This window comes from Strix uralensis, chromosome 4 (genome assembly GCF_047716275.1).
Source record: "Strix uralensis isolate ZFMK-TIS-50842 chromosome 4, bStrUra1, whole genome shotgun sequence".
Lineage (NCBI taxonomy): Eukaryota > Metazoa > Chordata > Aves > Strigiformes > Strigidae > Strix > Strix uralensis.
Genome location: NC_133975.1, coordinates 84051564 through 84074618, shown reverse-complemented (window position 1 = coordinate 84074618; position 23055 = coordinate 84051564). Strand labels below are relative to the sequence as shown.

Below are 23055 nucleotides of genomic sequence, written 5' to 3'. Positions count from 1 at the left end.
TGTAATCATCTTGGTGATGGTCATTGTTTGCCCTATCAGAACTTGGATTGGTTAAAGGAAAATCTTCCCTGTTTGCCCTGATAAACTAAATTTTATTGTATCTTTTTCTAGTATGTGGTTTGAGTGGAGCAATGGTGACTATTGGCCTCAGTGGAGAATGTCAATTGCTGTGAGTTGTCCTTGTGTGAACTATAGTTGATTGTTTTAAGGCGGCTGACTCTTTGCTGTAGAAAGAGCAAATAAGCAATAGGCTGCAATCAGGCAGAAAAAATGCTATCAAAACTACTTTTTCCCTGAGATGTTTGAAGTCCCAGAGAAAGGATCTGTTTCAAATGGAATTAACACGGAGAATATGCTTTTGTTAATTTCTATACACTGCTGTGTGATGTTACAGAATGTGAAGTGGGTGACAAAGTCAGGATGACGGGAGAAACTATCAGTGAAACTGGTTTTGGTGGGAAAGAATCTTTTGCATAAGAAATTCCTGTGTTGAAAATAATTGTGGCTTGATTCATTGTCTCCCAGGGCATCAGGCTGGAGTTGGACTAAGAGCAGCAAATTAGTGAGGGGTGAGTGGACTTCCTCTAATTGAGCTACCAAAACAGCATTTCTGAATCCCATTTTCTTTTCATTGGAAATGTGTTTTCTGATCTTCCTTTGTAGGAGTAGCATTTAGGGCTTCTTGTTTATAGCAGAGCATGCCTGGTTTTTGGTGAAGTGCTTGGTTTAAAATCACAAAGTTAATGGGATTCAGGAATAATCTCATTCTGTCCTGTTTTTTATGCCTAAATTGTGCCTGTCTTCAAGCAAGCAAAAGTTGGAAGATGGTGAAAGAAACAGTTAGCATTTCTCTCTCAGGAAAAATGGTAGCAGTAGTTGGTGCTTCTGTGAGAGGAAGGAACAATGTGCCTGCTAAGGAGAATAAGGAGGTGTTGGAGCTATGATAGCCTCTGCTCCTTGTGACCTGTTGCTGATCAGACTTTTGACACGCATTCACACTTACCGTGCTCATGCAATTAGCTCATTACAGTTTGTCAGCAGAAATTCTGCTCTGTGGCCTTGATACTATTTTACTGTTGTGTTTCAAGAGGTAGGGGAAGAAGTATCTGAAAAGTGCTGATTTTTTCATGCACTCTATGAATTATGGTTTAATGACTGGTTTATGTGATCTACATGCTAGTTTCTTCTCTCTTAAATGTACAATGAGGTTTCCATTGAACCGTTGCCTTGCCACCTTTTCTTTGACAAAGTTCTGACAAAACCCATATATCTAGGTAGAATTTTATTTTTTTTTTTGAGGCTTCTCTGCAGAATGTTAAACTGACAATACAGTAAGTAAAGGAAACAAGTCCTATTTCAAGATAATTTTCTTCAGTGTATGGTAAAATCCACATCCTGCTATTCTACCGAAGAGTTTCATGAACAGCTCAGTCATCAGGTTAGTACTATTTATTGATTCAGAGAGCTCACGTATACATGTATGGGAAAATACTGATTGTTTAGCTATGCACCACTTAGAGTAGTTAAATTTTTCTGCTGTTAACAAATGTAGAACTTTTCTGTACTTGTGTTATTTGGTAAGAATGCAGTGAACCTTATGCCACCTTTGTCTTGAAAACTATGAAGCTGTTAATTACAGAAATAAACGGGATTCACATATTTCACCAGTTTTAATGCAGCACTGGGATTCTGTTCAGCCAGGCTCAGAACAGGAGATTTTCATTTATGTCTTCTGCAACAAAGAAGAAAATGTTATTAACATTTGATGCCAAAGGGACATTTTTATCCCGTGTCACTATCAAGAAAGTGATATGCTGAAGTTTTAGAGGGCTCATGTAGGGGAGCGCTATTGCTAAAAAATTAAGTCTGGTTGCTGCTATCATTCAGAAGCCATTCATTTAGATCCTTCCTGGTAGGTGCTTTCTTGTTTCTACTGTTAGGTGTCCTTGATCTGTTTGTGAGCCAGGAATCCCTTTCCCCCCCTTCTTCACAAATGACTGATCCTAAACCTTTCTGTGGATGAACAATCATTGGCAGCAGTACCTGTGTATTATGATAACTCCTTGCAGCTTACTTCCACACGTGGTTTGTGACTGGTAAATTGTCATCAGAAGAGCTGGAAAAAATTCTATGAAGAGTGAAGGCTCTGCATGTCTGACCTCTGACCAGAATTGGCCTCCACTTAAAATTAGGGAGCTGCTAAGCAGGATTTTGAACACATTTCTTCAGTCCCATGTTTAGCCAAACACCTCCTGTCACATAACTGTTCTAGGATTAACCACCTGTGCTACTTCTACCCTTGCTTAATGACTGGCAGTGTTGTTCAGCTGTCACTCAGGGCTAGATCAGAAGGAGGTAGATTGCTTAGGTTGAATGTAGTCATGTAAATCTCAAATTGCTATCATGACAGCTTCTGTTGAGCTGCTGCCTAATTCTAGACACATCACCAGTGCAGTAGTACCTCGTTTTTCGCTTTCCTAGAGAAGTCTCGATGTGGATTGAGCTGAACCAAATGTATGCCGAGCTTATTTAGGACTCAGAATCTGTCCCTGCCTCTGCCTAAGCCTCCTGATGCGTGCAGTCTGGTGGGCACCGTGGGAGCGTGTGCTGCATCTGACAGATTAGGTAAAATAAACAGTTTGGCCTGCAACTACAGCGTGATGACATCACTTGTGTTGTATATAGTAATCTAGAGGTGAGCGTAGTTACTTGATCAGTGAGAGATCTTGAGATCTTGGTGGTTTTCCCTACTTGGCTTGAGATGTTTAAATGCACTTTCAGTCAATATGCTTTGACCACTGATTTAAAAGTACAAGCTCACTTTGCCTTTCCTTTGGCACTGAAGCATAAAATAGAGTTTTTCTTGAGAGACAGATATGCAGAACGTAGGTTCAGACACCACGCAGGAAATTATTTGATATTTAGTACAAACTACCTCAGTTTTTCCTGTCTTTATAAAACGATTCAAAGCTTTGCACCTTTTGCAATCTTGTCATTACTGTTCCATTTGCCTCTGTGCACAGTAGCCATGAGCTTCTGGCTGCAATTTTTTTGATTTCCCATACATTGCAGTCTGAGAATGTGCCTAGTCTTGATAGAAACATTTTGTCCTGTACATCTGCCTGTTCTTTCAGGTTTACCTTCCTTAATCCCAAAACAGTGGCACCATTCCTTCAAAGCAATGAGTTTGTCTTGGTCTCCGTCACACTCTTGGAAGAAACGGGTTATGCAGTGTTCCATGGGAACAAGGGAGGCTCTCAACGGCGCGAGCTCAGAGTGTGTTAATAATCTGAAAGAAAGAGCAGGTATGTAGAGCTGTACTTCATTATTAAATCATCAGGATCATCAAAGACAATCTAAGCTGCTAGAAGATGGTAATGGTGGCTTTGACAGAGATGCCCTAGTGGATTCTGTTGTGGTGCTTCTGTAGTGAATCTGTCGCAGGTCATTACAATAAACAAAAATGTTTTAACTGGTATTTTTTCACTAACATTTTTTTAGAGCAAGTATTACTGTGACTTCTTCACCAAGTCATCAGTTGTGGAGTTTTGCCGTTAATCTTCAGGAGATCAAGCTTGCAAAGGTGCTTAGCTATGTTTTAAGACCATAGCTGTGATTGCATGAGGTACTGAAGGCCTGCAGTCTTGAAACGTGGATCCCACCACTGAGTGTCATAACCAAAAGCCTGAAATCTAAGTCATGCTCTCAGAAGCCTGGGGGTTTCCTCTAAAATGTGACACTGGTGCTGTTTTATCATATCTGCTCCTTAAACTGAGAGACTTATGTAGTATTAGTTGAAAACTATGGGTACCTCACTAGTGAATTATTGCTGACAGACCTCTGCACTTTGTATTTAGCCTGTTGCTCTTAGCTTCAGTAGAAACAGGATCTCATGAGCCTTGTTTTCCTCCAGGATCAGGACATTAGTGGCTATTAAGACACTGTAGAGCTTAAGGTGTAATACATGATGATTATGAAAGGCAAGAGGATAGCAGGTTCTGACCTAAGACATGACTCCAGCAAAACAATTAGAAAAGTTCTGTGTTAGAAAGAGGGGGAGACTGGCTTCTGTCATCTGAGGGACTAGTCCTGTATGTAGCGAATCCTTTGAGTGGTGTAGAAAAGTAGAACAGCCTGAGCTTGAACAGCAAATCAGAACTGAACCTGCAAAGATTTATTTTTTTACCTGTTAACAGGGTGCTGATCAAGCTGATGAAACTGCCAGTGCACAGGATACACATACATGTGATAGTTTTTCTCAAAGTCATGCAGGAGCAGCTCAACTGCGTGGTCGCCAGCCATGAGACGCTTGTCATTCTGGTAGATTTTTTTGACCTGAACACAACAGAGAAATTGATGGGTTTTGTTTACAGATGAGATCTGTCCTGAAGAGAACTGTCCAGCAGTGAGGTGGTTTGGAGAAATGAAACTTGATAAATTACCACTGGGGAAATGGATTTTAGTGTTTGTGACCATAAACAGCATGAAAATCTTGCCTCAAGTAGTCCAGATGATTTTTGCTGCTGTCCACATCAACTTTGGTAGTAACTAGAAAGGAAGTGAAATTCCTGTGGCCTAATCGTCAGAATCAGCTAAGCAGGGCAGTAACCTCAGATTGGTAGGAGTTTAAACCAATTTTACCACATTTGTTGATCCTCTGTCCTGAGGCAAGTAACTCAGTTTTTGGTGTGAAATAAGCCACCTCAAAAATCATCTCATTCATACCATTTAGTATGAGATATTTCCAGGTAGGTCAATATTCCTCTTGGTAACTATGTAAGTAGTCTTTGGTGTTTTTCTCACACATATTTTTGTGTAAACCTGCTGTGACCTACTGCATGCACCTCCTACTCCAGAATTAGAGCAGCCCAGGACTTGGTTTAACTTAAAGTATTTTCTAATAGCTATGGCTTTTTAGGCAGTTATGACATCTATATCTTCAAAAACAAACTACTGTCACCAATTCACTTGACACAAATCCTTCTCTAAAAAAAAAAAAAAAAAGTTGAACGGAAATATATGCTTACTCCATTTTAAGCCAATGTAGCATGATGCTGCAGGTCTACTGGATGGTAGAAAGCAGTTCTTTTCTCTTAAAACTGGGTGTCAGACTTGTGTCATTTTCTAGCCCTTGAATATCATGGTGTAGAGAGACAGTGTGTGTGGCTGGATTTAAAAGTGCAAACTATACCCTTAACTGTTGAGTCCATTTTCAGGTAGTTTAGATTGATGGCCAAGTGCAGGGTGTATCTTGAGAAGAGGAGCCACTTTTGGTCGGTCCAAGGCAGGGATCCCCTGCCCCCATGAGGGTCCCCTAAACTCTATATTGTAATTCTGTCTCAAATCCTGCTGTGTGACTGCCCGGCTGCTCAGTCTCACGAGGGCCTGGAGCAGTTTTCTTCCTGGTGAGCCCAAGTCCATCCTTCCTCTGCACACCTGTGCGTCGCCAGTGGACTTTGTCCCCTACCTTCCCATTGCAGGTCACTCAACAAAAGCTGAATGGCCCGTGTCCTTTCAACTCGTGGCACTCCACAGGTGAGCTCTTGGCTGGATGTTGCCTCTTATTCTGTCTTTTAATTAATCATTCATACCCAGTCCTTCCATTTTATGCTATGGCTGCTTACTTTCCTCAAGTCCTTTGGAAAATGGCATTAACTACATGAATCGGGTCATCCTTCACTACATATTAGTTGAGCTTTCCAAGAAGTTTGTCACAAAGCATGTCCCTGAAGAGAAGCTCTTTTTGAGTTTTCTCAAGCAAATTATGTTTATCTAGGTGTGCACTAATTCTGACTTATGCCTCCTGTCTGTAGACACTAGCTTCAGAGTAATATACTTGGCTTGCATTTGCTTGGACGAAAGGAACAGTCATAGCAGAAATGTGTCTCAGCTTAAATGAGAGGGGACATGTAAGTGTATTTTGCAACTTGTGAGTCTAATTGAGTCTAAATTGCCTTAACCAGAAAGGGAATGTTCATAGGAAACGGGAGAACTTGTAAGATGTGAACCACTTTTTTTCGCATGGTTAGTTCGGCTCTAGCAATGTAACTGCATGGTCTTATTTGAAAAGGATTGCTGACCTTACTCCTTTGCTTTTCAGTTAGAAATCCGGAAGTATCCAGATCACGTTCATAATACTGCATAAGGATGTTTTTGAGCCAGTCTCGCATCCGGAGGGGGAACTGGTCCACTTCATAATCAGTACAGTGGGGGATGTCTGTGCCAAACAGGAAAGCTTTTGTTAACGAGTCATCTGTTAGATTTGATTCTCACTAGCAACCTTCCAGTTAAGCTTAAAATTGATGGAGCTATTAATACATAAAATTGGGAATGCAACTAATGGGTTAAACTATAAATCTACAATTCTTTGGTGCATATGCTTAAACAGTTGTGCAAGCCACACTCTTTACATATCTGTGCAGCTTCTGAGCAGAGTTGTGCAATGAAATTCTTACCAGCCAGTTGCATGAAAGCAGAGTTCTCAACAGCAAAGGAATATTCTGGCTGGGAGTGTGCTTTCCTCTCAGGGTATGTAGCAATTGAAGAGCTTGGAAAACAGTTCTGGCTTTTAGATCCCGATTTCTGCATTTGGCATCCAAATAGGTTTTTTTGGCCCTCTTTTTTTTTTTTGACTGGACATTTTCATTAACTGGCTGTACATACTGTCTGTCTGGTCAAGGTATTAAATATCTTCGGATGCTATTGCAATGGGAGCACGTGCAGGGGGAAGACAGCGTTGACAACAAATTGGTGTGAGCACAGGAAGGGATGTTTTTAGGATTCAGATACTTCATACCCTTAATTATAGGAAAAAAATGATTTTTCAGACATTGTTAGGGTTGGAAGGTCTTAATTAGCAGATAGTTGATGCAGAAGGGACAGAACACAGGAAGAAAGCAGGTAAGTTAGGGCTAGCTGGTAGTTAAGGCTACTGGCTCTTTATACCTAGGTGAATTCTTTATAGAAAAACAAGCCTTACATTTGCAGGAGCCCATATAGTCTAGGTGCAGCTGGCGTCCCATTTTTGTCCCTTCAAGTTGACATTTGGTGCCAAAGAGTTGACATGTGCCATCATAAGTCTTATTATCTGTACCACAGACCTAGAGGAGGGGTAAAAACCAAAACCACCACCACAGTGTTGAGAAGAATTCTGGTCACTCATATAGGCATTACAATAATAAAAGTATCATTAACATATGGTGTAGCAGTTGTGTATACCCACAGGGAATGCATGTGATCAGAAGTATTGAAAATTGTAGTTGGTACATGCCTACATAAGGATTAGCTAGCTGGCTGTACTTACACACCCAGTATCAAGACAGGAATTTATTTTTGTGTGGTACTAATACAGTTTCTGCGATGATACAGGATTATTACACCAGATATGTACTAGTATACAGTATATGCTCTAAACATCAAATGGATAAATAGAACTTTTAGTGACAAGGAAAAGCTACGATCCCTGAGAGACTAAGTAAAGCAGATCACTTTAGGTACTGTGTATCTATATGTGTATCTGTGTATCTACTATTGTATCTGTGTATCTACTGTGTATCTACTATTCTCAAGCTACAGTCAGTCAGTTTGGGTACTTTATACGTACTTTTACAATGACTGGAATCACCCAAACCCACTTGCATGCTTTTTAGGGTAGAATTATTCTAAATAATAGCAGGGGAATATGTTATCTTGTAAACACTTTAGTTGACTTCCCCCATGCTGTGCACTGAATGAAATACTTACATGCTCATAGTCTTTAGTAGAAGGGCAAGCAGCAGGATCTTGGCAAATACAGCTGGGTTTCCCTTGTTTGTCTGCATGGCAGACTTTACCTCTTTTGCAGTGGAAGTTCCTACATGGGTCTAGCAATCATAGCAAGAAGGAGAGATTGTTAGAGGGGACGGGACTGACAGTCAAAGCAAAATACAGCCCGATATTCACCAAGACGTCAAGTGCTTTTTGTAAGTTTGTTAAACTGCAGCTGGATCTTGTATCGAATAAAGCCAAACTTTAAATGAGAATTTTTGTGAGACTTCTAGCAGTCCCAGGTTTGAGTTGGATGGGGAAATAAATTTCTCAGAAAGAGCTATTTCTTCTATAAGGATTGACATTCACTTCCAGCTTCCTTTGGTGAAACATATCCCGTCTGTCCTTGCTGAATCCAGCACTGGCACTTGTTCTGCTTCTAGCTGAATTCAAGCTACTGTTCTGAAACAGAAGGGTTTCGATGCAAGGTAATTCCCATTCCTGTATAACTGATGCACAAATTTGTGCACTGTCTACAAATGTTTTTCACAAACAAATGAGTAAATCCAAGGGTGTATGGAAGGGATTCTCTGGGAACATAACTGCCCTGCAGGATTATGCTTAAGCACAGTCCAGTCATGTGAAATCATGTGCTGCCAAAAGCAGAAAAGAAATGCAGACCAGCAGATTCCCCAGCTGCAGAGAGTTAGCAGTTACATGATTGGCTTGGCTTGTGGCTTACCCAGGAGAGCCTTCTCACTCCTGTTGCTTGCACTTTCCATCTCACCATGGGAACTGCCTGTAGTCTTAACCTATATGGTCAGAAACATAAGCAGAAGTTGTGGTAAATATTGGGAAGAAAAAAATATTTGGACAAAAATTTTTCAGGTACAAATATAGAGCTGACTGAGGCAGTTTGCTTGCAGCAGAAAGAGGTTGCTATGCAAAATGTGTGAGAAATGCATAAAGCCTCTGGTAGTATTAAGGTTCTCTGTTATTTGAAAAAAAAGTAGGAGGTGGAGAGAGAGAAGCAGTTGCTCAATGAGGCTGGAACACCTGGAGGTTCTGTGGTACTGGGCATATGCAGTAATAGCACCTTGAGGCTGGACCCTAGCCCTGCCTTTCCAAGCTGTTCACTTTTTTTATGGTAGTATTTAAAATCTTTGGGAGAGAGGAGTGAACAGGCTTTCTAGTCAGCTTGAGACCTGGTTCTGGGTTTTGTACTTGTGTATCCATATTTATGTGTATGTTTCATTACACGGCCCATTGGGGCTGGAGCTATTACGTGAGACTTCCATTCTGGTACAATTCATCTAAGTGTTATATGTGAAGTGACACAGTGTACACCAGATGAATAGTGAATAAAAAGGGAGATGATACTTCTGCATATTAATAAATTATTACACCTGTTTTTTTTTTTTTCCCAAAATGTCCTTTTCATCATCAGAAATTTAAATTTGGGACTGGTTCCCCCCCACTTTTTTCTAGTATTCCAACTTTATTTTAAAGAAAATTTACCTTATCTTCACTTTCTATTGAATTCATGCTCTGAACAGAGCTACTCATTTCCAGTTGTTGCTCGCTGTCAGAATTAGGTGGCTTATGATTGTAATCATCTTGTTCAGTGTGAATAAGGTCTTTAATTTTGACATCTTGGTAATACTTGGTCTCTCTACGAACTGCAGTGTCATCTTCAGTGGTTCCTTCCCCTTTGTGCTCAGTACTGGTGCTCTCCTGGTCATTGCTCTGGATTCTCTCCTCTTTCTCATAAGCTGCTTCTTTCCAGATATTGCTGAGATCATCTTCGCCATCAACATCACCACTGTCATGATCATCCTCATCAATGTTACTGCCCTCTATATCTTGTCTTTTCACCACTGTGTCATGATCACTCTGATAGTTTACTTGAATATTGTCTTTCCTCTTTCGGCTTTGCCACTTGTCATTCTGATCTTCATTATGGGTTTTTTGAGAGAGGGGGATTTCTTCTTTATTGGGCTTCTGGTTGGTCTCCCTCTCTTCTTCCTCTAGGTTAAATTTCTCACCATGCCTCTTGGTTATCCAGCTTGGCTGACTGGAATCTCTCAGGATTTCATCAGATTGCATACTGTTTTCATTTTGCTGTCTTTCGTAGTGGTTACTTTGATTTGTCTGGTGGCCTTTGTGCTTCATTTCTCTGTAATCAGTTCCTTCACCCCATTCCTCATCCTCTTCTTCCACACTTTCTTCATCACTTTCACTGTTTTTTTCAGATAGGCCAGCTGTATTTTTATTGTATTTCCACATGTTATGCTCATGATGGAGACTGAGAGCATCCATGGGATTTTCTGCGTTGCCCAGAACATGTTGATTGGCTGTATTGCTGTGTTTCTCATGCCTCCTGAACTGGTAATGCTCAGAGCTGGACTGTTCTCTGCCACTGCTTCCAGAGTCACTGTCCTGGTTATCAGAAGCCAAACCTGGTTTGTTGTGCAGCACAAGGAAATTGATGCTTTTTAGGCTATTTTTCACTTGATGCTCACTACCAGTTCTTCCTTGTTTTCTAGTGGTCTGGGGCTCATCCCTGTGCTCAGTGTCTGGTACTGATACCTCTGGTTTTAGGTTTTTGTGACTGAGCAGCAAATCACCTTTGTCTACATGCCCTGCATTCTCTTCCTTTGGGGCTTCAGGTTGAGTATCTTCAGTCTTAAAAAAAAAAAGTAATTAAATTTAACAGGTAGGTTAATGGATTTTAGAATTTATTTGAAGTCAACGCAATGTTATTCTTGCCTCCTATTGCAAAGCATTGTTTTCTTTGTAAATGTGCCTCTTAAGCTAGCTCAGAGCATGAAATTCACAGCTGATGTAATTTCCATTTCTCAGCAAATTTGTTTCTCTGTCCCTTTTATTGCTGGAGTTTCTGAAGAAGTCTATGCAATTCTGTTTAAGATCTTATAGGAGATAGATGCATATGGGTGTCTTGTGAAATCTCAAAAGGCTTAATTACTCATTTTGTGTCATAACTTCAGGTACTTGTAGGCTGCAGTAATTATCACTTACCTCAGAGAAAGGAGGATGTGATACTCATCTTCCTACACAGATAAATGGGAGGCCTGGGAAAGAGGGGCAGGGGGAGAGAGCACCTTCTACAAGGTGCTGTGGTAGTAAGTCCTGAGGAGTTCACTGCATCTTAACTATTTCATAACCAATGTATTCATCTAGTTTGATGCATCACTGCTTCCTAGCTGAATTCATCAGGAACTATTGTATTTGGTGGCAGCTACTGTAGCATAAGCTCACTAGCAGGAGTTGTAGGTGTTTGAGTGGCTTTTTTTTTTTTTCATGCTGTCAAGCCAATAGCAAAACTAGTAACTTCAGTGGAAAACATTCAAATGCTTGAGGAGAAAGCAGGTATTAAAATGACTCTTAGCTGTTGCTGCAGCAGTTGCCTTTCTGCTGCTGTTAGTGTCACAGCAGCTGCTGGGTGAGTACAGGCACTTCTAATAGCAGCAACACCTAATGTATTTCTGAACACCACCTATGGATGTTCAGTGTTGCTTATTGCTTACTACTATACGGCATCTAATGCTGCTTTTCCCTAGAGCTTTTGAGGGGTTTATTTATGAAGATGAGACCCTCTCAGTGCCCAAGTTGCTGGAATAGCTTTTCCTTTAGTGTGGGCAGAGTCGTGACTGCTTGGAAACAAACACTCCACTAATAAATAGTTACACAAATTTAAAAAAAAATGGTAGGATTAGAAATATTAATTTGGCTCTTGGCAGATCAGCTATATCCTATTCCCTAATGTCAAGGTGGTATCTGAATGTTTTACAGGTTTCTTTTGCCTAGCGTACTTTCTGATGCAGGAAAAGTACTCGGCAATATATTCACTATGTCATTTCCAACTCTGACTTTTTCAGGGAAAGACTGTATGTTTGCTCAAATCTAACAGAAATTCAGTGAAGAGCTTTTCCAGATTAAATATGCACATTTCTTGAAGACCTTCTGAAAAGTGATCTGTTACCAAGCATCTTAAGCTGGTATTAAAACATTTGAAAATTTGAAAATTAAAAAAGTTTCAAGAACAGGGTTTTTTAACATGTGTGTTTGGACACTACTTGCGTACAACATATGACTTTAAGCAAAAAGCAGTCTTCTGTGAGGGGCTTCCAGTTCTATAAAGTTAGAAAATATAAGGCCAAACAGTCATTAAGATTGTCTATTATGGGTGCCTGTATTTGAAGCAGTAGTTTGAGGAAGATGCGTCTCATGTCTTGCCAGGAAGCCTCGTTACGCACCACAACCTCAATGCAGAGATGTGTCTGGATGTGGCTTTCAGCTGCTGCTTTTTGTTATACCTTTGTCCCTAGGATAAAATAAACTTTTGAAACTCAGTTGCTTGTGAAGATACTTGGGTCTCTTAATATGATGTCAAATTTCAGTCAGTGTAGCTGTAATTAGCTACTGTTAGGAGGCAGCTGGCCTTTGATAGATGTGTATCATATTCACTTAGAACTGAGGATTCATTGGGTATTGCAGTGTTTTGTTTTGATGCAAGTGTCTTCTGTATGAGTTGTTTCTGGGAGACAGCTGTAGGCTGCAAACTAGTGTTTATACCATAATTTGTTCTGCTGGATATTTCATTAGGAAAAGTTAATTTTTTGGCTTTCATCATGCAGAGCACCATCCAATTGACATGAAATGCATCTGGAAAGCTGCACAAAGTGGAATATAATTCATAACTAAAAAAAAAAAAAGGGTTAACATGAGTGAGTTAGAGCTGGGAGTAGAGTTGGGATTTTGCATTTTTTACTACAGAGCATGCTCTGAATTTAGTTGTTCCAAAACATCTATTGGTTTGGTCCGTTGTGTCTGAACCACAAATGCTCACCAGAATGGTGCAATAAAAAGACATTTTAATTTAGATCAACTATGAATACGGAATTGTGAACTCTGTCATTAGCATGCATGTATGGCATAGAGCTGCTGAAGTAATCTGTCTCGTTACCGTCAGGGTATCTGGCTTGTGACACACCGTGTACTTTTCCAAGATGAGCTGTATCTAATACTCTGTGTTTGAGTAATGAAACATATGGTTGCTAAAATTCTTACATGTTTGAGAGTGTATATGATCACCTGGTATGACAAATTGAGGACTGCATCTTCCTTGTTTACTGGAGCAGCAATAACCACAAGTTCGACTGTCAGTGGAGCTTATTGTTTGTAGGTGGGGATTCATTTAAGGTAATTCTTTCAAATAAGCAAAACTTCTGTTGTGAGCTTTAGATTTTGTCCTGTGCTGTTTCTAGCTATGTAATATGCAAGGCATGAGATGCTTGGTACTAATCCTTGGGGCTAGGGAGTCTAAATTTTTTTAACCAAAATCGATTTGCAAACTACTATATATGTGCTAATGTGTTTTATATATTTGAGATTAATAATATGGGTTGCCTTTTAATGTTTAAAGAAAAAGAAAAGTACCTTTTCTGGAGTTTTCTGTCCACGGGTTCCGAGGTTGTAATTTAAGGGATGGGTCTAGAATAGACAAATACATTCAATAGCTGCATGTAAATAAAAATCTTGTATAGGTCAATGGGATAACATAAGAGTATTCACAGAATGGGAAATTAAGTGCCCAGTAATAATGGCATGATGAGGACTTACTGGAATAGCAAAAGCTGATCCTACAAGACAAATGAAGAGAGCTACAGCCTTCATACTTTTCAGATCTTGTAGAGGACAAGAGTTAATGGTACAGTGGTAGGGCTTAGAGGTTTCCTTTCTGCAAGCAACATGAAAAGAAATAAAGTTAGGATTTGGGTATAATGGTCTAGAAATGAATGATGGAAGCAATGTAGTGGTTGCTGTATCTTAGTCTGAAGACCCACAAAATTTCCACCCAGCGTCCAGTTGTAAACTCAGGTGTTACACCAGCTTATCTAGAGGACATCTTGGTCATTGTTCTTCTACCGGACTTAAGCTGCATGCTGTGTTCACAAACTCTAGTGGTGTTACCAAAAGGCAGAGTTATGAATATACGTAGGTTCAGCCCTGTAAGTCTTTATCCAGTCTTCTGAGATACTACTTTGTGAAAAACGTCCCTTTTTATTTAGTTCTGAGACAATGCCTGTTTGTGGCATTTCTATGGCCAAGGTGTGTCCTGGCTGATGTCCTTTGTGGCTATAGTAGGAAGAATAAAGTGGTGAAGTTTTGCTCAGCAGGTCTCAAAAGGGCAGAAATGCCATCCAGGCTGCTTGACAGAGGAGTGCAGTCCTGCTTCGGAAGCAACAAACCCAACTCTGCTGTGCAGTAGTGTGCGAAATGGATGGCTGGAAGAGCATGCAATGCATTAGGAATTTTTTCAGTCTACGCTAATATTCTCATGTGAGTGAAAGACTCATTTTTACCTCGGATGTCAACAGCAAATTTTCTCACTTTTGCAGTGCACATTAACTGGAAGCTTCTATAGCTGTAGCTGTATCACTGAGAAAAGTAAAAATAAACAAGCCATATTGTTTCTCCCCCCCCCCCCCCCCTTTTTTTTTTTTCCTGTATTGCTTTCTTATTATTTTTAATTTTTTCCTGTTCTTTTTCCTGTATTCATACAGAATCTGTAGGATTTTCACTCTGCTTCTGTTTCTGCTGTCGTTTTACTGGCTGTTCTTCCTTGGAAATTGTCTTCTCAGTCTTCACCCCCGCTACCCTTTAAAATATTTTCACTTTCCACCTAACATACGTCCTTTTTCATTGCCTCCCCGCTTCCTAATGAAACCAGTATCACCGTGTTCTGAGTTGAAGAACCATGTCTGTTGCTGGTTGAACTCCCTGGCATATGAAGAAGTTGGCAGTGGTTTCAACCAGTTAAGTCAACCGTATTCAATCACGTGAGGCTCAGTGTATGGCTCTAAAATGTTGTTCACCCAGATAGTTTTTCTTGGGGAGGGGGAGGAACCCAAAACCCTAAAAGGAGAATTCCAAGGGAGCTTGTGTTTATGGCAACCAGAATGGTGAAGCAAGGACTTTGAGCATTACATTGGTTTTTGGTGTAGAAGCTTGCAAAAGCAGCCTGGCTACTGCTGTGCTTAGAACTGAAGTGTACACTTTGGAAGATCCCTGTGTTATATGTTATCTAATATCAATATCTTATAGTTAACGAAGAGCAAAGTACTTCATTAGTGGGGCATATCTAGTGTGCAGACCATTTTTCTTGCAGTTAACTGATTTAGTCCCCAAATTATCTCTTATCCTGATTATCTATTATCTCTCTGACATACAGAGTTAGTTGTTTAAGAAGTTGTCAGAGGGAAAGACAGAATACAACAAAATCCACTAATGATCATATGCAAAACGCCTCACTGGGCTGTATATGGATGGGCAATCACTTCAGATCAAGGCAAGTTTTGTTAGATTGAGGGTCATGCAGGCAACTTGCCAGAAATGCAGAGGCGTAATCCAATTTAATGTATAGCCCCAGAAACTGTGCTTTTGAAGGCCTGGCAAGTGACTGAGGAAAGAAATATTTGAATTAGGTAGTCTTGATTTCTGTTCCTCTCTACTCCTGGCAAGCAACACAGCTCTGGGCATGTCACTTAACTTGAGCTTCCTTTAATAAAAATCTCATTTGTTGTGTTTGTTTTGGTAAAGTATTTTGAGAACTATAAATTAGAAGCTCTGCATGTTGTGTTTTATTTATAATTACAATTTTTGAATTTGGCTCTGTCACAGACTGTAAAAGTTGCCTCTTCCACCTTTGTTCGAATAATGAAAAAGTGATTGGAATAAATCTGAGTTAAGGTGGCAGGACAGGGCTTTGTATTTTTCACCTGGTAACTAGCCCACGGTGGCTCATGGGAAGCAGAAGTCTTTAATTATTAGGAAAGTCTGGCTGCCTTGAATAGAGTATAGGAGCATAGTCTAGTTAAGCATTTTTTTTTTTTTTTCTGGTCACGATAGTCCAAATGAGTTGCAAGGATTTATATTTCCTCCAGTAGGATAATCTGCCCCAAACATTAAGTAACATTTCAAAACACACTCTTAAACTGTAATGCATGTGCAAGTATTGCCTTCCTGAATATGTCAGCAATACCAATTCCTATGCAGTAAGTGTCTCCTGCCACTGTTTTCAGAGCAAGGATTTTTGAGGTTTAGGTGGTGCCTCATAGTGGACCTGACTACTCTAAGTTAACCATGGAATTCTGTCTCTCCTTCCTGTGATGCCAGTCCCATTGTGCAGCCAGTACAGGGAGCTGTTTGCAACTGGTGGCTGGAAACTGAGACAAGTTCCGTAGCCATAGTCACAGAGTTTTTTTTCAATGCTGATGGCCCTCCTGAAGGGAGAGCAGTAGGGGAAGGTGGGATGACTGTTATGAAGGCTGAAAAGTCAAGCACAACAACCAGTTCAACAGGGAGGAAAAAAAAAAAAATCTTTATACAATGGACTGTGGTCCCTTCTGCCCTCCAGGGGTGAAAGGAGTGTTTCTGTTGGTGTCACTCCAGGTAGGCTCTAGAGGCTTGGTTGTGCAGTATGCCAAGACCTTGTGTCAGAATCCAGGAGAACCTTTTTGCTTGCTACTTGTAATCCATGTGAAGGTTTTTAGGTGGTTTGGTGGAGCAGGAGCCAAGGGATTCACTGCTTGAAGGGTAAAGCTCTTAGTAGGGGGGGGAAAAAAAACCACAAGGAACTCTTCTTGCAAGCCTACAGCCCTTTTTGCTGCAGAAGCGGTGGTTCATGGCAATGGGATTTTTGTACTTGCTCATTTAGTCTTTCAGTGTTAGAAAGGAAAAGTCATTTTTGCTGAAGTAAAAGAATAGCCAGCCTATGCAGGTGTGGAGATGAGAAAGCTCTTGTGGGTTGTATGTAATATATGGCAATTAAGATGATGGTGATGGAAGAAATGAAGCATTAGCTAATTGTCATATGATGCAAGGATCTGAATTGTCACATTTACTTTTTTACCCTGGAATCTAAATGTGAAGATGCTTTGTTCTTGCTTTAATATCCAAATTTGTCCTACAGAACAGAATTTCTGAAAACAAGCTTTTGTAACGTATAAAATTAATAGAACTGTCAGTAAAGAACTATTACATAAGAAGCTATTTGAAAAGCAAGCAAACATCTCCCTAGAGAACTGCAGTCACTATATTCTGCAGGAAAATCTGTAGGAAAACTTAGCTGAAAGACAAATATGAAATATCTTGAATTCTTTTTTTTGACCAAGAAATTAAGAATTTAACAGTATTTCAGCTTGGGGTGTTGAGAAGGCAACGCTAACTAGGTGTATTGGGTTTGCGTGGCAAGGTTTTGGTAGTGGGGGGCTATAGGGGTTGCTTCTGTGAGAAGATAGAGCCAATGCCAGCTGGCTCTGAGATGGACCTGCTGCTGGCCAAGGCCAAGCCCATCAGTGATGAAGAGAGGAGTGAGAGCATGTGAGAGAAACGACTCTGCAGACACCAAGGTCAGTGAAGAAAGAGGGGGAGGAGGTTCTCCAGGTGCCAGAGCAGAGATTCCCCTGCAGCCCGTGGTGAAGACCATGGTGAGGCAGGCTGTCCCCTGCAGCCCGTGGAGGTCCACGGGGGCGCAGATCCCCACCTGCAGCTCATGGAGGATCCCACACCGAAGCAAGTGGGTGCCTGAAGGAGGCTGTGACCCCATGGGAAGCCCACGCTGGAGCAGGCTCCTGGCAGGACCTGTGGCCCCTTGGAGAGAGAGGAGCCCACGCTGGAGCAGGCTCCTGGCAGGAGTTGTGACCCCATGGGGAATCCAGGCTGGAGCAGCCTGTTCCTCAAGGACGCACCCTGTGGAAGGGATCTTCACACTGGAGCAGTTTGTGAAGAGCTGCAGCCCTGTGGGAAAGACCCACATCGGAGGAGTTTGTGGAGGACTGTCTGCCGTGGGAGGGACCCCACACTGGAGCAGGGGATGAATGTGAGGAGTCCTCCCCCTGAGGAGGGAGCAGCAGCAGAGACAGTGTGCAATGAACTGACTGCAACTCCCATTCCCTGTGCTGCTGTGGGGTAAGGCAGTAGAGAAAATTGGGAGTAAAAAGTTAAGCTCAGGAAGTCTGGGTGTCTCATTACCCTACTCTGATTTGACTGGTAATAAATTAATTTCCCTAAGTTGAATCTGTTTTACCTGTGACGGTAATTGCTGAGTGATCTCTCCCTGTCCTTATCTTGACCCCTGAGCCTTTTGTTTCTCTCTCCTGTTGAGCTGAGGAGGGGGGGTGATAGAGTGTCTTTGGTGGGCACCTGGTGTCCAGCCACTAGGTCCTCCACCCGTCATTCAGGCTTGGAAAGAAGAATATGTTTTGCCTGAAATTTGGAGGAGGCAAAAGCTCCTAGTTGTTTATTCCATTGCAGTGGGTTTCCAGCAGGATACATCTTGCTCAGCTTAAAATAGAAGAAAAATAAAATTGCTTTTTTTGACATGGATGTGATAATTGCTCTGAGTAAACAACCTTTTTCCAGAGGACAGTGCACAGCTGCTGAGCTGAGATGGAGCTAAGGGTGCTTTGGAGTACTCAGTCTTATTGAACACAGAGTGAGCCATGCTCCTGCCAAGGTAGGATCCTGCAGCTGCTGCACAGCAAAGTACACCCAGCTCACAAGAGCCTCTGCCAGGACTTGAGCAGCATTGCTTTATGAAGAGGAGTTGCCTCTCTGACTATGGGCTGCACGCAGCAGCCCTGCATTGCATCTCTGTATGCATCGGGGGGCCTGCTGAGCATGCCGAGCAACATCTCAGCCTGTGATCAGATTTACAGAAGTGTATCACAGAATCATCTCGGTTGGAAAAGCCCTTGAAGCTCCTCCAGTCCAACCATGAACCTCACACTGACCATTCCCAACTCCACCAGATCCCTCAGCGCTGGGTCAACTTGACTCTTCAACCCCTCCAGGGATGGGGACTCCCCCCCTGCCCTGGGCAGCCCATTCCAATGCCCAGCAACCCCTTCTGGAAAGAAATACTTCCTAAGAGCCAGTCTGACCCTGCCCTGGCGCAGCTTGAGGCCATTCTCTCTTGTCCTGGCGCTTGTTCCTTGGGTCAAGAGACTCATCCCCGCTCTCTGCACCCTCCTTTCAGGGAGTTGTAGGGGGCGATGAGGTCTCCCCTCAGCCTCCTCTTCTCCAGACTAAACCCCTCCAGTTCCCTCAGCCGCTCCCCATCAGACCTGTGATGATGGGGTAACTGAAACCTCTGACACATCAGTAAGTTTTAAAAGATGGAATGCTTATCCATCTACTTGTTTTGCTGAACTTGCAAACAGCAACAGTTTCCCCTCACAAGTTAAATATCCATTTATCCTTATGATAAGCACATTTTAAAAAGTGCCATTTAAAGGCTCATGATTGTGTGTCTTCTGTTTGGAAACCCAAAGTGAACTCAACAGTTCAAGTTTTGGCTGAGATGACTTCTCGTGTCCTTCAGCCTTCAGTTATGGAGACTACTGCTCAGGGGTTGTTTCACTCCTTGCTGGCATCTTTGCTGCAACTCAAGCAATGCACTCTTGGGGCTCAGAGAGACTCCTTGTGAGCTTATCCCTGGCAGGAAGACTGCACGAGGGCTGCCATTCTAATAGTGTGTCAACTGTCACTTGAAATACTGATCAATGACATAATTTTTGCCATTGTTTCAAGCGCTCTAGACATCTGGCATACCTGCTAGTCTCTCCTGCCCTTCTCAGCTGTGCTGTACCACATACATTTTTTTACACCAGTCAGGCTCAGTCACCCAGGAATTTCACCAGCGTCCTCTGTTTCTCATTGCTCATAGCAAGAAGTTTGCATCTTTAATCAAAAATGAGAGAACTTCAAGAACAGATGCTAAGTGCAGTCTTTGCTGCTGTCTCTGTATTTTGTTTCTGATTCAGCATTGTTGTCAGCTACTGAAATAGCAAACCTCACACAGCTGTGACCTAGCAGGTTCTCTTGCTTTTTGAAACACCACCCAGAAGTGATTAACTTGCAAAGGCTGTGGCTGAAGGTGACAGATGCTTCATGTTTAACAAAAGAATTGCAGGTTGACCTACTTTCAGCTCTAGCATTGGCAGAAAACTGGACTAGGCTTTTGTTCTTAGACCTAACTCTAGAAGATGAAGTTGCCCAATCCCCAGCCATCACTAATGAGTGTGGATGTTGGCTACATTTAGAAGAGAGATCTAGAAGACAATGGGTCAGCTTTGGAACTCAGTTTCTCATTGTGTAGAATAGGCATGACTGCTCATTCCATGAAGATGAGACTTGGATAATAAGCTTTTGTAAAACCTTGAGTCAGGTGAAATGTTCTAAGACACTATGATTTTCATAATTATTAAAATGATAGAGAAGTCTCAGAATCAAGCTTTCATTCATATATCCCGAAAGTATCATTGAGAAACCATGTAATGTGATTTTTTTTTTTTTTTTTTTTTAAATCACCCCGTTTAAACTTTTTTGGACTGCAATAAAATTAGATGTCTTGTAATTATTATAAAAAGTCTCTGCTTGGTGCTATGTCAAGCTTGTTAGCAAGAAATGCTGATGTCCACATCCTCACTGATAAATGCTGTAGAGATACAGTTCTCGTAGTCAGGTGATGATCACAGCACGAATACTCTGAGTGGGTGGAGTTTGTGTACAAGTATTTGTGTAAAAAGGGGAAATTAATGAGTGTAGAAATGTAGAATTCTCCATGCAATGTCTGTTCTTTCTATAACCAAGATATATACGTGATACTCTGCAACTGGTACAGCACATTCTTATGTCAAAGTCTGTTTCAAAAGCCCTTGTGAGAGTGTGTGTATACATGTTATATATGCGTATCAGCAGGTTTGTGTGTGTACATATATAGAAATAAAAGGCAGCGTTTGAGATCCAATCTGAATAAAAGAAGAGATTGCGGTAAGAAAATAAATACCAAAGCATAAAACTATTCCACTCATTCTGTACCAGTAAATAGCTGCCACTGAGAATCGATCCCTCTGATGTTACTGGTTTTACAGCTGCAAAAGCCATTGGCTGTAAGTCCTTGATGGCTGAATGCAAAAAAACCCCAAACAACAGTATTTCAGGACATGATAAAACCGTTTCAAAATAGACCATTCACAGTACCTTAATGTAGTTGGTTGATTCATTACACTTCTACCATTTGATTTTATTTTCTACTTGTCGAGATCTGGGTCTTTAGTTGTTTGTTGTGGGTTTTTTGTTTTTGTTTTTTTTCCCCAGAGCCCTGTGTACTTTAAGTCCAGTTCAAGCCAAAAAGAACTGCTTTGATTTAATTTGAGAAGGGTCAGAATGAGACCTCATTAGTAGCTAGAATTATTTTCTATATTTCATATCAATTGATGGGTTTTGTGGTCTCCCAGAATTTCTATTTCCTTCATGGAGGCCCCATTTGCTACAGACTTTTACCAGTTCTATCAACACCTTTGTGAAAGTTTCCTCCAAGACCAGCCACAGTTTCTATCTTTCCTTTCCATTATGGGAAAAGAGAAGGGTGAATCTGCTTTCTGTGGCCTTGTATATTGGATTAAGGTTCCTGAACTGATATTACAGGAGATTGGGGCAAGTGTTGGGAAATTGGGTCTCACTGTGGCTTTCAGCTGGATAATCATATGTTTCTGCAAGAGGCATGTATTTTCCTTGACTCTTGTTGGCTATCGCATAATGCTTTACTGTTTTGCAGGATCACAGGAAGAATAATGATCCCAGCGGTAAGATAAATGTCATCTTCATCAACACAATAACTACACAGCATTTTCTCTCATAAAGAACGTTTCTTTCTGTTCTAGGCATAAATGTCTGAAATTATTTATCCTTAAAACAAGCAACGATACTCTAGGAGAGCTGCAGCTATTTCACAGTAAGTGAAAAAAATTGCAGAGGGTTAGATACAAGGCATTCTAAGTTTTTAATTAAAAATAAAGAAGGAACGGTACCATAGTAGTAGAAGAGATGCTCCTTCTTGGTTAGCCACTGATGAACTGGAAATCCTTGAGCCTTGCAAAATCTTGCTGCTTTTCCTGTGATATATTTTGGTGTCTGATATGGACTCTCTCAGCAAGTTTGTTTTGCTGTAAGCTTCAGTGAAGGAAGATGATGCTCTATTGGTCTTGGTAAAAATAAAGGAAGCAATCTCCTAAGCTTCCATGTGATGAGGCGGGGGGTAATGGGCTGGTGTAATTCTGCTGAATTAATTGAATCAGAAAGACTATTCAGTGTTCACAGGCTCTGGGCCAGTGGAGTTCAACCATTGTGTGGGAAGGACATATTTAGTCTTTTGTGAGGAGGGGAGCCAGAGAGAGCGGGTGCAGTAGTTTGTGCCGCATTGGCTGACCCCAGAAGAGCTGAACTAAGGGATCAGCTGGGGAAATCACATTGTGGGCCTGGGGGAAAGTGAAGCACAGAGGATGCCAGTCCTTGCTAAAGTTTTCAGTGTTGTTTCAATATACATGTAAGCACATGTAAGCCTGTAAAAAGGAAGGTAGAGGAGTGAAGAGCAAAGCTCTAAATTAAAGATGTAAAAAATAGGATCAGTTGAAGAGTCTTGCATAACTTAGAAGTTATCTGTTTTGAAGCTGTTGCCATGGCTGTGCAACATGTTTGATAGCGATGGTACAGAATAAGCTGGTAGAAGTGTGAAAATCTCTACAAGCGGTGCCTGCCTGCAACAGATGCTTTGTGGCTTTTGGTTTTGTAATGATTCAGTATTGAGTTCAATCTTTCTTTTTTTCTCCTCATTTCATCATTCCAGAAAATGCATCTCCTGAACTGGAATACTTTCTGGGAGGTTCTCAGTTCAGAAATAGTGGAGCAGCTGAACCAGTGTAAGAACGGAGGCACTTCCAGTGGCATATGCAGTAAAATTAGCAGATCAGGCCTCCAACTTCCCATTCTGCCAATATCATGTCTTATTAACAAGGATGCTTTGCATATTGTTCTGATGTGATTGGGAGAGAGGTTAAAGTAAAATGAAATAAAGTGTATGAATGATAAGAATGCAAATGCTGAAAATTCAGTCATTTTAGATAATGTTTTAACTTTTCTTTTTAAGGGTACAGTTTTACTGGCTTCTACCCTGTTTGTCACAAAAGGTAATAGACATTGTGAAGATTAGATAAGATACAGTAAAAAATGTATGAAAATTTACCATGTTCTACGTAGTCAACTGTGAAATTTATTGTTAATAAAATTAAAAAAAAAAAAAAAAAGAGCCTGAAATCACAGCTGAGCCCTCTCTCTCTAGACCAAGCAGAAAACAAAACTTTGACAAAACCCCATGAGGAATTCTTTAAATCCCTTCCCCTTTTATCTCTGCTTCTTTGCCTGGAAACCAATTCATGCTTATTG

The 23055-nt window shown here is 41.1% G+C and overlaps 1 protein-coding gene across 1 annotated transcript; it reads right to left on the bottom strand.

The window, feature by feature from the left end:
* Positions 1 to 933: 933 nt before the first annotated feature.
* Positions 934 to 21786, bottom strand: SPARCL1 (SPARC like 1). Its single transcript, XM_074867507.1, has 11 exons — positions 21645 to 21786; positions 13390 to 13507; positions 13207 to 13260; positions 9265 to 10431; positions 8489 to 8558; positions 7744 to 7862; positions 6980 to 7100; positions 6081 to 6217; positions 4187 to 4335; positions 3141 to 3289; positions 934 to 1732 (listed from the first exon to the last, which is right to left on the bottom strand). Exons 2-11 carry the CDS (start codon positions 13441 to 13443, stop codon positions 1704 to 1706), a joined length of 2049 nt encoding a protein of 682 aa, XP_074723608.1. The 5' UTR covers positions 13444 to 13507; positions 21645 to 21786; the 3' UTR covers positions 934 to 1703.
* Positions 21787 to 23055: the final 1269 nt, after the last annotated feature.